This window comes from Rosa rugosa, chromosome 2, assembly GCF_958449725.1.
Source record: "Rosa rugosa chromosome 2, drRosRugo1.1, whole genome shotgun sequence".
Taxonomy (NCBI): Eukaryota; Viridiplantae; Streptophyta; class Magnoliopsida; order Rosales; family Rosaceae; genus Rosa; species Rosa rugosa.
This window is the reverse complement of record NC_084821.1, coordinates 24827443-24841931: the sequence shown is the minus strand read 5'-3', so window position 1 is coordinate 24841931 and position 14489 is coordinate 24827443. Positions and strand designations below refer to the sequence as shown.

Genomic DNA, 14489 nt, shown 5'->3' with positions numbered 1-14489 from the left:
AAAAACCAAAGCACAAAATTGAGCCAATGTGTTCCCACTTACCCCATTAAGAGATTAATATTCTCATTCGCCCATTATGAGTAAAATTACACTTTTAGGCACATTTTAATTATCAATTTACATCGATGCCACTGACAATCTCTCTCAGGCTCTCTCTCCATTCTATCTCTGGCCGACGAATTCTCTCTCTCTCTCTCTCTCTCCATCTACACCATCGCTGGACTTAGGCCGCCTGGCTCCAGACTAGAACTCAACGCCGCCATATCACTGGACTACGACCCAAACCGTTGGAAAACCTATTTCTGCTCCACTCCAGCATGATCTGATAGACGCGCTCGACGCCGATGATGACGCAGACCTCGATCAGCCCTGCTATCAATCTCCATAAAAAATCATCAAAAGTAAAGACAAATTGCAATCTTATCCATAAAAATACGCATGCAACCAAAAATTTCAGTGAAGCAAATCGTCAAACAGTTGGCAGGTATGGCATTAACCTCTGCAATTGGTGCACATTCTCCAAGCTATCAATGGAAACTTCGGTGATGGCAGACGTCATTGCCTCAGCATGGTCCGTGGACACGCCTTTGGCTTCCAAGCCACTCACTAGAGCTAAAATGTCCACCGGATAATCTCGGTTTCCGCCGGACTTGACTAGCTCCGAGGCGCGGGTGATGACTTCGTTAGTGGAACCGACGATGATGAGTAGAGGCCTGGTTGGAGAAGAAAGGCAGAATCGGCTGCGAACTTGAGGACGCGCTTACAGAGAGCCATGGGAATATGGGATAGTGACACTAAATTTAAAATTTGTAAAATGAAAGGGTCCACTCGTTAAATATCAGGCTTCTTCTCTCTACTACCGTTGGGCTCTTGCACAAGCCAGTATTTAGTTCCCAATTTTAAGGTCCTTTTTTTTTTTGGTAATTGGGGCAGAAAGCCCAGAGAGAAAGAAAGAAAAATGATTTTATTGGGGGGCAATAAATGTTTTGAATTGATGTAATCTCCTCTTTTTTTTTTCCTTAATCAAAGTTTTATTTATCTAATTTTATTGAGATTAGTTTCCAATCCGGTGATCAAAAGTTTTATTGGGAGGCAATAGACATCTATTGAGGGGCAATACAGGTTTAAGCAGGGGGCAATAAACCTCTCCGGCTTTATATGAGATCTCCGACAACCTCTTTGGAGACTACCGGCGAGATTTCATAAACCTTTATTGCCCCCCAATAGATGTCCATTGGGGGGCAATACAGGTTTATTGCCCCTCTATTGGAGAGCGATAGACGTCTATTTAGGGTAACAAATATTTCTAGCGACCTATGAGATCTCCGACGACTTCTTTGGGGACCTTCGGCAAGATTTTAGAGAAGTCCGGTGGGTGACCAAAATCCAGCGATCGTTGGCCGGAATCCGGGGATCGGTGACTGGAATCCGGCAACTAGTGACCGGAATCCGGAGGCCGGTGATAGGACTCTGGCGAAATCTACTATGGTCTCTCTCTCTCTCTCTCTCTCTCTCTCTCTCTCTCTCTCTCTCTCTCTCTCTCTCTCTCTCTCTCTCTCTCTCTCCTCCCTCCCTCCCTCTATATATATATATATATATATATAGACACACACATACACACATATATATAATAAAGGGATGAGGGTAAAATAGTCTTAAAAAAACAAAAACTTAATTGGGTATTAGGGAAGACCTCCTTAGAGTGTTTTGGGTAAGGGAGAATTAAAAAAACTTACTGAGGTAAGTGGAAAAAAAAATCCGTAGAATTAGAATAAATGGACAAAAACCTAAAAAAAAAAAAATTATTCATTATCTTTAGTCCTCCACCGGCATTAATCCGAATATCAGGCCAGTTTTGAAAATTGGCAGACACACACTACATCATTTTAGATAGAAAACTTTTTGCCCCCAAAAAAAAAATTACAAGAGAACTTGAAAATTAATAGTTTTTTTTTTTTTTTTTTAAATAAGAGAATTATCTTCATTGATAGCAATTAGCAAGATATAGTACAATCAAACTTTATGACATCCAGATTGCAATGCAATCTGGTGGTACATCAGACCATATGGCACTATAATTGTCTTCAAAGGCCAAACTAGCTAACCTGTGAGCAACTACATTACAGGTTCTAGGTGCAAAACTGATTTGCACCTCTGTTTGGGCGCGTAAAGCCGTCTGTATGTCATCAATATATAACAGCAGCAAATTCCAACATGACATACTGTGGGTTAGCAATCTCTTTGGTGGCCTCTAGACAGTCAGTTTCAAGTACAACCTCTGGAGTTTGGAAGGACTGCAAGAAAAGGAGTCCTTGTCTTATGGCCAGCAGCTCGACCTGTTTTGCAGCAGCCACATTTGTTACCGGCAATGCAAATGCAGCTTTGAAATGTCCCATGCTCATCTCTCAACACTCCGCCGAGACCTCCCCAGTATTCGGTCTCCATTTCCTTTGTGGTTTTGCAGTTTTCTGCTGTAACTGCTGATTGGCCACTCTGTATTCATCTAGCCAAGACAATGCTCCGAAAGCTATATCATTTGAAGTCTTAGCCGTACCAATCCAAAACTTGGTATTTTGATTTTTCCACACTGCCCATAAGACCATGAGCATAAAACTACAAGTAATAATAAAAAGGTCCACAAATTAAATCTGTGAAAAACTATGCAAGCAATTATTATGTCAGAAAATAAAACTATGTCTTACAATTATTAAGGAAGTTTTGTACGTGCATTGTAAAATCTAGCACTTTACTATAAATGTACAGCGGAAGTATTGATCACCGTACCCTAATTTAGTTTAAGGCCAACTTCTGCACGACTTCTGCAAATGCCCATGTGAGAAACCACAAGTGGAATGGAAAGTAAAGAACACCTTACGTTTAATATAAGCATGACACAGACTTCATGACAAAATTTCTTCACAAAACCACTATAAAAAAAGAGGCCAGCTTCAATATTAGAAGTCACAATTACAAACGAATTCAGTTGCATTCCGAGCTTCAGCACCAAATGGCTCATAAAGCTATGGTGCGTTTGGGTGCGGTTTTGGTCATTCTGTTGATTGCTTTTGTTGTAGCTGAGGGATCTCCTAAACCAAAGGCTAAGAAAGTCAAGTGCCAAGACAAGAAGTTCTACAAGTGTTACCACAAAGATCTCTACTGCCCAGCAGCATGCCTCCGCACTTGTGTTGTGGATTGTAAAAAATGCAAAGCTGTTTGTAAGGCGCCGCCTCCCCCACCACCACCTCCTCCACCGCCGCCACCCAGACGTAAGTGGCGCTACCCACCCCCTCCTCCCCCAAAGAGTTATCACCGCTCACCGCCTCCTCCTCCCAAGACTTATCCATCACCACCACCTGCCCCTTCAGTTGTTCTTACTCCCCCTCCTTCAACTACAACAACTCCACCTCCGTCACCCCCTATCTCCACCCCGTCGTCACCACCGTTGCCTCCTACTACTACCCCATCACCACCGCCATCCCCTATTCCTACCCCGTCACCACCGTCTTTGCCCCCTACGTCTACACCGTCACCGCCACCACCCCCTACTCCTACCCCGTCAACCGCGCCACCCCCTACTCCTACTCCATCACCACCGCTGCCTCCTACTCCTACCCCATCAGTACCTTCTTTGTATCCTCCCCCACCACCGCCATCATCAGAGGCCGCGGGTGAAAAGAGGGTCAAATGCAAGAACAAGAACTACCCTCATTGCTATGGTCTGGAGCTAAGTTGTCCTAGTGGGTGCCCTGAGCAATGTGAGGTTGACTGCGTTACATGCAGTCCCGTTTGTAGTAAGTTCACAAAACCTCGTTTAATTTTCTCTGCCAGATTAAAGTAGTGAATCATCAATTGTCTCGATGATTAGGTGCATGGAAAAGAAACAATTTTCTTAATACAAATTGATTTTTGTTCGATATTGATTATTTACTTTACCCTGATTCACACGTGTGTCATATACAGACTGCAACAGGCCAGGTGCAGTGTGCCAAGACCCCAGATTCATAGGTGGTGATGGTATAACCTTCTACTTTCATGGCAAGCGAGACCAAGACTTCTGCCTCGTTTCTGATTCCAATCTGCACATCAACGCCCACTTCATCGGCAAAAGAAACAAAAATATGGGGAGAGACTTCACTTGGGTCCAGTCTCTAGGTATCCTCTTCAACAACCGCAGGCTCTTCATTGGTGCCAAACCAACCTCCACCTGGGATGATACCGTCGACCGCTTAACCCTAGCCATTGACGACGAAACCATCAGCCTTCCCCACAACGAAGGCGCATACTGGCAATCGCAAGGACTCAGCATCACAAGGAGCAAGAACACAAATGCTGTAGAAATCAAAGCCGAAGGGAACTTCAAGATCAAAGCTATAGTGGTGCCGATAACGGAGAAAGAGTCAGTGATACACAAGTATGGGATTACGCAGGAGGATTGCTTTGCTCACCTGGACTTGAGCTTCAAGTTTTATGCACTAAGTGAAGAAGTGAATGGCGTGTTAGGGCAGACGTACGGTGAGAACTATGTGAGTAGGGTTAAAATGGGTATTGTGATGCCTGTTTTGGGTGGCGATAAAGAATTTGCATCGTCTAGCATCTTTTCCTCTGATTGTTCTATTGTTAAGTGTTTTATGTTTTGAATTAGCTTTGAATAAGTAAACGTACTAGTCTACTAGGAGTTTGTTTTGTTTACCAAGTCTTTAGGGAAATCCCATGAACTTAGGAGTTGTTAGTCATGGGTAGTTGTTCCAGATTTTTTGCTTAGTTTGTTTTGTACGCTCTATTTATACAGAGCCTCTTTCAATCAATGTTAATGCAATTCAGTTCCAATAATCCTTCTCTGTTTCATATCGTTCTCTTATTCTAACAATCTGGTATCAGAGCCCCCACTGGGCCTGAGGTGAAAAGCAGCAGCTTTTGTGTGTCTTGCAGCAGCAAGGGTTATGGCAACAGAGAACAATTACGTGCAGCCTTCAATACCACGCTTTGATGGTCACTATGACCATTGGAGTATGCTAATGGAGAACTTCCTGAGGTCGAAGGAGTATTGGAGCCTCATTGAGACGGGCTTTACTGAGCCTGCCACTGGAGAGGGGATGACGGCTGCACAGAGAAGGACATTGGATGAGTTGAAGCTGAAAGATCTCAAGGTAAAGAATTACCTCTTTCAAGCAATTGACCGCGCAATTTTGGAGACCATTCTCCAAAAGGACACAGCGAAGCAGATATGGGACTCGCTGAAAAAGAAGTATGAAGGCAATGCAAGAGTGAAACGCTCTCAGCTCCAAGCACTACGTCGAGAGTTTGAGACCCTTGAGATGAAGATTGGTGAGTCTGTTTCAGATTATTTCTCAAGAGTTATGTCGGTGGCAAATAGGATGCGAACCCATGGCGAACAGATGCAAGATGTTACTGTGGTGGAGAAGATACTTCGCTCCTTGACTGACAAGTTCAACTACATAGTCTGCTCCATTGAAGAATCCAAAGACATTGATCAGTTATCAGTGGATGAGCTGCAGAGTTCGTTGCTCGTACATGAGCAAAAACTCAATCGAAATAATGGAGAGGAGCAAGCAGCCTTGAAAGTAGCAACAAATGGTGGTTTTCCAACAAGAGGAAGAGGTCGTGGGACTTGGAGAGGTAGAGGCAGAGGCTTTCGAGATGGCAGTGGCAGTAGGACCCGACATGATCTTCAATCCTACGATAGGACCAAACATGATCTTCACTCCTACGATCATCAGTCCTCAAATTCCCAAGGTAGAGGCAGGGGGCATTTTGATAAGTCCAAAGTTGAATGCTTCAGATGTCATGGGCTCGGTCACTTTCGTTCGGAGTGTTATGCGAAGCTTCACAAAGACAAGCAAAAGAATGGGGAGCAATCCAATTTTGCAGAGAAAAAGGAAGAGGAAGAAGAGACACTTTTGATGGCATTGCATGTGAAGGAGGAGCCTGAAGTAAACACATGGTACTTAGACTCCGGGTGTAGCAATCACATGTGCGGTAGTAAGTCATCTTTCTCTGTTTTGGATGAAGCATTTCGCACTGTTGTAAGGTTTGGTGATAATTCTACTGTGAATGTTATGGGCAAGGGTGATATTCAAATTAGAACTAAAGCTGATCATATTGAAACAATCTCCAATGTGTTCTATGTTCCTGATTTGAAGAGTAATCTGTTGAGTATTGGTCAGCTTCAAGAGAAGGGATATGTGTCTACAATCAGGGAAGGTGCTTGTGAAGTTTATGATCCTCAAAGAGGTCTAATTGCTCATGTAAAGATGACCCCAAACAGATTGTTTCCGCTGCGAATCAAGAGTGCTCATTCATGCCATTTGACCGAGATAAAAGATTCAACATGGCTATGGCATTTTCGCTATGGTCATTTGAATTTTAATGGATTGCAGACACTATATCAGAAGAAGATGGTTACTGGTCTTCCTCAAATCTGTCCTCCCTCCAACAAAGTATGTGAAGATTGTTGTGTTGGCAAGCAGCATCGTGAGTCATTCCCAAAAGGAAAAGCCTGGAGAGCTCGTGCACCACTTGAGCTAGTTCATTCTGACATATGTGGACCCATCTCTCCGGAATCTAATGGTAAAAAGAAGTACTTTATTTCTTTTGTTGATGATTATAGCCGGAAAACATGGGTTTATTTTTTGTTAGAAAAATCAGAAGCTCTTGCTACATTTAGAAGCTTTAAAGTTCTAGTTGAGAAGGAGGTTGGCAAACCTATTAAGATCCTGAGGACTGATCGTGGTGGTGAGTACAACTCACAGGAGTTTGTGAGTTTTTGTGCTTTGCATGGAATTCGAAAGCAGCTTACTACAGCCTATACACCACAACAAAATGGTGTATGTGAAAGGAAGAATCGTACTATTGTAAATATGGTACGAAGCATGCTTGCAAGAGGAGGAATTGGGAAGTCTTTTTGGCCGGAGGCAGTAAATTGGAGCATTCATATATTGAACAGAAGCCCTACATTTGCTGTTCAAAATATGACTCCACAAGAGGCGTGGAATGGAGGTAAACCTGCTGTTGATCACTTCAAAATATTTGGTTGCATTGCTTATGCTCACATTCCAGATCAAAAAAGAAAGAAGCTTGATGACAAGGGTGAAAAATGCATATTTCTTGGAGTGAGTGAGCAATCCAAAGCCTACAAATTGTATAATCCCATCACGAAGAAGATTGTGATCAGCCGAGATGTTGTTTTTGATGAGGAGAGCACATGGAATTGGGCAGACAAGAGCACCCAACGAAAGCAAATACCTGTGAGCTTTGATGAAGAACAATTAGGAGTGCAGCAACAAATCCCTCCTACAGTAGGAGTGCAGCAACAAATCCCTCCTACAGTAGGAGTGCAGCATCAAATCCCTCCTACAGTAGGAGTGCAGCTGCAAATCTCTCCTACCGAAGACATGACAAATGAGCAGCCAATACATGAAGCTCAAGCAGCAGCTCCAAGCTCAGAATCTCAAAGAACAAATAGGAAGAGACCTGCATGGATGATTGACTATGTAAGTGGAGATGAACTTTCTGATGATGATCAACTTGCTCATTTGATTTTATTTGCAGACTGTGATCCTTTAACTTTTGAGGATGCGGTCAAAGAAAAGAAATGGCAGAATGCTATGGATGCAGAGATAAGAGCAATAGAGAAGAATGACACTTGGGAGCTTACTGATCTTCCAAAGGGGCAGAAGACTATAGGAGTGAAATGGGTCTTCAAGACCAAGTTGAATGAAAAGGGGGAAGTGGAGAAGCACAAAGCTCGGTTGGTAGCAAAGGGATACAAGCAAGAGTATGGTGTTGATTATAGGGAAGTTTTTGCTCCAGTTGTGAGGCTTGACACAATCAGGTTGGTGATCTCAGTTGCAGCACAAAATGCATGGCCTATCTTTCAGTTGGATGTTAAATCTGCGTTTTTGCATGGAGAGTTGCAAGAGCAGGTGTATGTTGATCAACCCACTGGTTATGTGCAAAAAGGTAGTGAGAAGAAAGTCTACAAGCTGAAAAAGGCACTTTACGGGCTTAAACAAGCACCTAGAGCTTGGTATAGCCGTATAGATGCCTACTTTGCTGGAGCTGGGTTCAAAAAGTGTCCTTATGAGCATACTTTGTACATCAAATGTGGAGCTGCAGGGAAGTATTTGATTGTTTGCTTGTATGTAGATGATCTAATCTACACAGGAAATGATGAGCTGATGTTTCATGATTTTAAGAAGTCTATGATGGAGGAGTTTGATATGACGGACCTGGGAATGATGCATTACTTCCTTGGTATCGAGGTAGTGCAATCAGCAACTGGAATCTTCATTACACAAAAGAAGTACGCACTGGAGGTGTTGGAGAAGTTTGAGATGAAGAACTGCAATTCTGTTGCAATCCCAGCAGAACCAGGATTGAAGTTGGTTAAAAATCCTAAACTAGGATCGAAGTTGGCTAACGATCCTAAAAGCAAGAAAGTTGACAGCACGTTCTTCAAACAGATTGTTGGTAGCCTGATGTACCTCACAGCCACAAGGCCTGATATAATGTTTGCAGTAAGCCTTATTAGCAGGTTTATGGAGCATCCAACTGAGCAACACATCCTCGCTGCAAAAAAAGGTGTTACGCTACTTGAAAGGTACAATTGATTTTGGTATCTTTTATAAGAAGGGAGAAATGTCAGAACTTGTTGGGTTTACTGATAGTGATTATGCTGGGGATGTAAATGATAGAAGGAGTACTTCCGGTTATGTGTTTATGATGGGTAGTGGGGCTGTTTCTTGGTCATCAAAGAAGCAGCAAGTTGTCTCTTTGTCAACAACTGAAGCCGAGTTCATTGCCGGAGCATCATGTGCTTGTCAAGCAGTATGGTTAAGGAGAATGCTTGGAGAATTAAATTTTCCTCAAGTGGAAGCTACGTACTGCAGTTTATTGTGACAATAGTTCTACTATCAAGTTGTCAAAGAATCCGGTGTTACATGGCAGGAGCAAACACATTGATGTAAGGTACCATTTCCTTCGTGATTTGACGAAGGATGGCATCATTGAGTTGGTTCATTGTACAAGTGAAGATCAGATTGCTGATATCCTAACAAAGCCTCTCAAGGTTCCTACATTTGTTAGGCTGCGAGGACTACTTGGTATGTGTTCTTTGAAAGAAGTTGCTGAAGATATTACTGATGCACGTGGATTGACTTGCTGGAGTTTCTTAATTAAACTGATGTCTTGATGACTATCAGTTTAAGGGGGCAATTGTTAAGTGTTTTATGTTTTGAATTAGCTTTGAATAAGTAAACGTACTAGTCTACTAGGAGTTTGTTTTGTTTACCAAGTCTTTAGGGAAATCCCATGAACTTAGGAGTTGTTAGTCATGGGTAGTTGTTCCAGATTTTTTGCTTAGTTTGTTTTGTACGCTCTATTTATACAGAGCCTCTTTCAATCAATGTTAATGCAATTCAGTTCCAATAATCCTTCTCTGTTTCATATCGTTCTCTTATTCTAACACTGTTGCTAGGTTTAGCGGTGAGTTCAGCGAAAGCAACGGTTCTGATCGGGAGAATTCCAAGTATGTTAATACTATGAATTGTGCTAGTGGGATGGATGGCCGTGGAGTTGTTTGTAAGAGGTAATCAATTAATAGTGGCCTAGCTTCTGAATAATCTCTTAATTATTGTAAAATAAAGGCCAGCAGAGTCATGAAGAAATGGTATGCCTGGCGTTAGTAGTTTCATCAATATATTGTGCAACAGTATGGGTCGATTGGGTGTATTATTATTGGTTTATAAACTAATATCGTAATTTTCATCAGAAGCCATTGTAACGTCATGATCATAATATCATAATTTACAAAAGGAGAATACAAATAACACTTGCACTTTTGTCGATGGAATTTGTTAAATTTTTTCGAAAATTCAGTTGCAATTAGCAACTGGTGATAAGTTAACTAGTTCATAATGAGCAAGTCATATAATTTGATCTTTTTTTGGGATACCTAGCTAGCACGGCCAGGGCATGCGGCCAATGGCTAATTGGGATTGCTTGATAGTTTAGCAATCTTCCAGGATTAGATTATTCATTTAAGCCTGAGGCTTTCATTGGTTAAAGAGACTGGAGAGATAATTTTTCATATAAATAAATTCCGAGGAGCAGTACTAGCTAGTCGGGCTTTCCATCCTCTTAAGAAACTGAAACCACTAAAAGAGAACTAATAAAGAATCTTCATTATGAAAGATCAAACACCAACTCTGACTAAGATATATCACAGCTGATCGACCGACAAACCGTTCAATATACATTGTTGTCTTGATACCAAATTTAACCATGTCTAGATGCATGCATGAAGGACTAAAGAATCTGAAAGTAATTGATGCTTGAAACAGAATAGATAACAACTTGGTCATGCATGGAAGTTAAAAATCTGTTTTGGCAGGTACTCAAAACCTACTTAAGAACCCAGAAGAGATTCCGGAGGAATTGAAGCAATCACCATAAATTTCAACGCGACCTTGGCAGCTAGCTATGTAAGTACGTAATTAATTAACAGCAAATCCAATACCCTTGTCTAAACTCTAAAGCAAGAGATTAACATAGACCCATTAACTTCTAAAGTTTTCCAAAAACCCTGTGTTATTCATTTTGTAACCACAATCCTCACGATGCGAGGCCTGTATAGGGAACCGTGGGCGTAGCTAGGGGTCATCATGGGCCAGGCTAGGGCCGGCCCTACCCTAAATTTTATACAAAGGGTTCACCAGAATACATATCAAAGTATAGGGTTATGCTGTTACTTGTTAGAGTGCATTGTATTGCGGATTGTCATTGTTTAGGGTCATGATCAGCAGATTGTACAGAAAATCAGTAAAACTAGTTGTGATAGCAGCAGCCACATGAAGTTATATACTGCCATATTTGAATTACAACTACCTGATCATAATTCTATCTTCTGAATTCACACAACTTTATAGGAGAGAAGAAATGGGAAGAACTCACTTAAAGTTGCTTTTAGTTTCTTTCAAGAGCGCTGCAAATTTAAGAAAAGACAGTGAAGAAAATATATAGGAGTATGCAGTACTCTTGAGAGTTGAGACTAATAGTTTCCTTAGCCTCAAGGATTCACTACCAAAACTATCACTACTAAAAGAGGAAGCAAAGAAACAAGGATATTATAACCAAAAGAATTAATGGATCCACCCTTTGAAATGACCTTGTTTTCTGCAAGAACACATTGGAAACAAACATCATTACCATTTATGAAATAATTGATAAAATCACATGTATTATGATGTTAGGAACTTACTACACTCTTTTGGGTGACATATGCATCTCAATGCTTCACTGCAATTGCCATTAGCCTTTTGACACTCATTGCAGATATTGGGTATGTGGTCAGGCACTTCAAAAGCAATTCTAGTCCCGAAGTCATGTTCTTCATAGTACTCACCTGAAGATTTTCTGTAGACTCTGCCATAACATGAGCAATTCAAATCACATGGATTAAATTCCATGTCAAGCTTTGTGAGATCATCAGCTAGTAAACAAGAAGTCAAAGAAACCCCTTCAAGTTCTTGGATCTTTGAAGAAGCTCCAGATGTATGTAAGCATGTCAAAGTGTGGGAAAGTGGTGATGATGGAAGTTTTGAGTTTGAGCAGTTGTAAAGTAAAAGTGAGTTGGATCGAGATGAAAAACCAGCTGAGAGAAGGTTTGGGGAGGCATAGTTGAGTGAAGAAGAACAAGAAGAGTGGGTGATGTTCAGAGTTTCACATTTGTGGTGGGGCTTTTGAGATTTGCATATGATCATCTGGTTTATTGGGGACAATGGTGTGTGAAAGTTAGGTTCATCAGAAATGGTGGTTGAAGCATTTTGAGAAATCGAAGTTGTCAACAAGAAATTGAGTATCAAAAGAAAAGGGTGTAAGATGTATAGTTTCTTGAATCTCAACATTTTCAAATAAGCAGCATGGTTGGGAATGTTTTGGTTCACAATACAATTAAAAGGGAGCAGATCATGAACAAGATAGCACAGAATCTACTTTTACTTTCTGTCTATGGACTTTTGGCATCTTAACCGGGATATGTATTTTTCTTTGCAATTCCCCCTATCCACTGCACAGTGGAATATGACTTTTCTGCACCCTTTTGATTCTGCCTGATCTCCTTTTTTCCACTACTTGGTAATAGTTTATGATTTCTGATTGATCATCAAAAACCTATGTTTTGTCACTGTTAAACATGTAATGTCAAAGCATTACTTTTTGCTGAATTATAGCTGGAAATTCTCCAAATCATTAGAAACCAAACTTCATTTGCTCACCATGAATGGCACCACAGTGATTCAGAAAAATTTTGTTTTTGTAAAAGGTTTTTCTGTTTAATTTGCTTGCATTTGTATCTTTTTTTATAAATGTTTGAACCTTTTGCTGATGTTATTGCAGAAGAAGGATACTGTGGCAGGCATAAATGTTGACATGGGACCGTTCAAAAGCTTTTGCTGATCAAAGTTATTCCTTACTTCTTGAACTATGATAACAGAAAGCAACAAAGTCAAAAAGTAAACCAGATCCAGCAATTAGGCTAATTGTCCAATCACATTACGAAATATGACCCTAATATAATTCCACACAAGTTGAAATTACATAAAACATCACCTTATCTGCATAATTGAAAACTACCATGATTTTAAAAGCACAAACCACCATACACACACAAGCAGAAGCAGCCAGAATACATCATAGTTCCATTTTCATGGTTATAAAGCTAGCTATTCAGATTTAAGCCTCTTCTTTAACTTCTGCTGCTGGTGGAGGTGGTGGTGGTGGTGGAGGCTTGACAAGAGTAGCTGGGAAATCAAGCAGCACAATCTTTTCTATAACAGTCGAAAATGTACCAGAAAATTCTGCATGTTTAGGGTGGCTGAGAAACAGAGTGTAATCTTCCTTCTTGTCGAATGTCATCAAGATGGCATGAGTGAAACCTTGTGTCAGCATCTCCTGGCTCTCCAAGTCCTGTCCCCTGAAAATTAAAGAAGTAACACACATCACTGAGGATCGAATATACGTTTTCATCAGTAATCAGCTGTGATGTTTTTATAATTAATTTGCTCCAAGAAAATTTAAGTGTGTTGAACTTTAGATAAGATATTCCCAGCTCGTACTTCCTCATAGGCCTTTGGGGTGCTAAATCTGCTTCCTATTAATTTATGTTACATGATACAGTTGGTCATGTCAAATACTCTCGATCGCACGTTATGTTGCGAGAACATCTAGACTACATTTACACTTTCAAAGGAGAATCAGTTCACCTGTTAACATGTTTAAGTCTTATGGACAGTTATGTGTGTAGTTATGCTTTATCAAAGTTTATGATTCAAGTCTAGGTATGAAAAAGTTGAGGTCTAATCGAGCAAGACTTACCATTCATAGGACTTAACAGCATCAATCTCGGCAACCAACTTCTCCAGCCCTGTGAGGATCTCCTCCACCACCACATCTGCCTTGAACTTAACTATCACCAAGTGTTTGAACTCTCCCATCTTGGCACTATAATTGAAGCAAAATGAGTGTCCAAAGCTCTCAATTTATAATCCACTTTACACACGCAGATGTAGATGTTTGCGTGTCAACTTCTACAGTCCTGTCTGTCCGGAGGACTAGTACTGTCGCAGTGTCACACCCTATGACCCATTTCATCACAACGTTATGGCAAATTGGCAATCAATCAAAAAAAAGGGATTGGGGTCTCTCCTTACATGGACAGCCTCTCTCTCAAATTACAACTACAGGGAAATTGCTAGACTTGCAAATATGTTTACAAGTTTGAAAGTAATAAGGTTTAGCCTCTAGAATGACCCCAGATTTGATTAACGAAGCTTTAAAACCATAATTAAAGAAACTGCCCTATAGAATAACAGCCTTTCACATTAGAACAATGGTTAAAGTGAAATATGGAGAATATGACGATACACTCAATCTTGCTAAAACCATAGTCGTAGCATAATGTTTTCAATGAGGTTGTCGAATTGAAAAAGCTTTAGATAGGGCCTCTTGACACCAAAATGCTCCGTGACACCAATCACATTAAAAAAAAAAAACAAAACTTCATTCCTAAAATGGGTATGCTGCCATGCATTTCACTCATATTTATAAAAACACTTTCGCTACTTTAAGAATTAGTATTCTTTTCTTTTTAAAAGAAGTATGGAACCCAGTCAAGCACCTTAAGAATTAGTAATATGTCCACCGTGTTATTAAAACAGCACAACCGTTCAATATATGTACCGATGTATAGCTACTCCACTTCACCCTAAAATTTGTACCAATGCACTGACGTGGTCGTAAAAGTAGGTGACAGTAATTCCCATAACTTGATGAAGCTACATATATAAACCCCACAAGTCACAGGAGGATTGTTGCACATGAACAATGGAAAAGGGTAGGGGTCCTCCTCTCTTCTATCATGCCCATTTTATTGAAGTTGCACTAGTACACTCTGTGCTGGCTTTTCATTCAAG

General features: G+C 40.7%; 3 protein-coding genes across 3 annotated transcripts; 1 reads left to right on the top strand and 2 right to left on the bottom strand.

Moving 5' to 3' along the window:
* Positions 1–2932: 2932 nt before the first annotated feature.
* Positions 2933–4637, top strand: LOC133730571 (uncharacterized). Its single transcript, XM_062158135.1, has 2 exons — positions 2933–3791; positions 3961–4637. Exons 1-2 carry the CDS (start codon positions 3008–3010, stop codon positions 4635–4637), a joined length of 1461 nt encoding a protein of 486 aa, XP_062014119.1. The 5' UTR covers positions 2933–3007.
* A 6217-nt stretch (positions 4638–10854) lies between these two features.
* Positions 10855–12058, bottom strand: LOC133733189 (uncharacterized). Its single transcript, XM_062160812.1, has 2 exons — positions 11279–12058; positions 10855–11193 (listed from the first exon to the last, which is right to left on the bottom strand). The coding sequence occupies exons 1-2, from the start codon at positions 11922–11924 to the stop codon at positions 11087–11089; spliced, it is 753 nt and encodes a 250-aa protein (XP_062016796.1). The 5' UTR covers positions 11925–12058; the 3' UTR covers positions 10855–11086.
* A 490-nt stretch (positions 12059–12548) lies between these two features.
* Positions 12549–13551, bottom strand: LOC133732672 (stress-response A/B barrel domain-containing protein At5g22580). The gene is made up of 2 exons (XM_062160252.1): positions 13393–13551; positions 12549–12991 (listed from the first exon to the last, which is right to left on the bottom strand). The coding sequence occupies exons 1-2, from the start codon at positions 13509–13511 to the stop codon at positions 12751–12753; spliced, it is 360 nt and encodes a 119-aa protein (XP_062016236.1). The 5' UTR covers positions 13512–13551; the 3' UTR covers positions 12549–12750.
* Positions 13552–14489: the final 938 nt, after the last annotated feature.

Excerpts from the sequence above, each read along its gene's own strand:
- LOC133730571 (XM_062158135.1), top strand. The coding sequence starts at position 3,008 with ATGGCTCATAAAGCTATGGTGCGTTTGGGTGCGGTTTTGGTCATTCTG. Across the intron at positions 3,792-3,960 it reads TACATGCAGTCCCGTTTGTA|ACTGCAACAGGCCAGGTGCA; the intron begins GTAAGTTCACAA and ends TGTCATATACAG.
- LOC133732672 (XM_062160252.1), bottom strand. The coding sequence starts at position 13,511 with ATGGGAGAGTTCAAACACTTGGTGATAGTTAAGTTCAAGGCAGATGTG. Across the intron at positions 12,992-13,392 it reads GCTGTTAAGTCCTATGAATG|GGGACAGGACTTGGAGAGCC; the intron begins GTAAGTCTTGCT and ends TTTAATTTTCAG.
- LOC133733189 (XM_062160812.1), bottom strand. The coding sequence starts at position 11,924 with ATGTTGAGATTCAAGAAACTATACATCTTACACCCTTTTCTTTTGATA. Across the intron at positions 11,194-11,278 it reads ATGTCACCCAAAAGAGTGTA|AAAACAAGGTCATTTCAAAG; the intron begins GTAAGTTCCTAA and ends GTGTTCTTGCAG.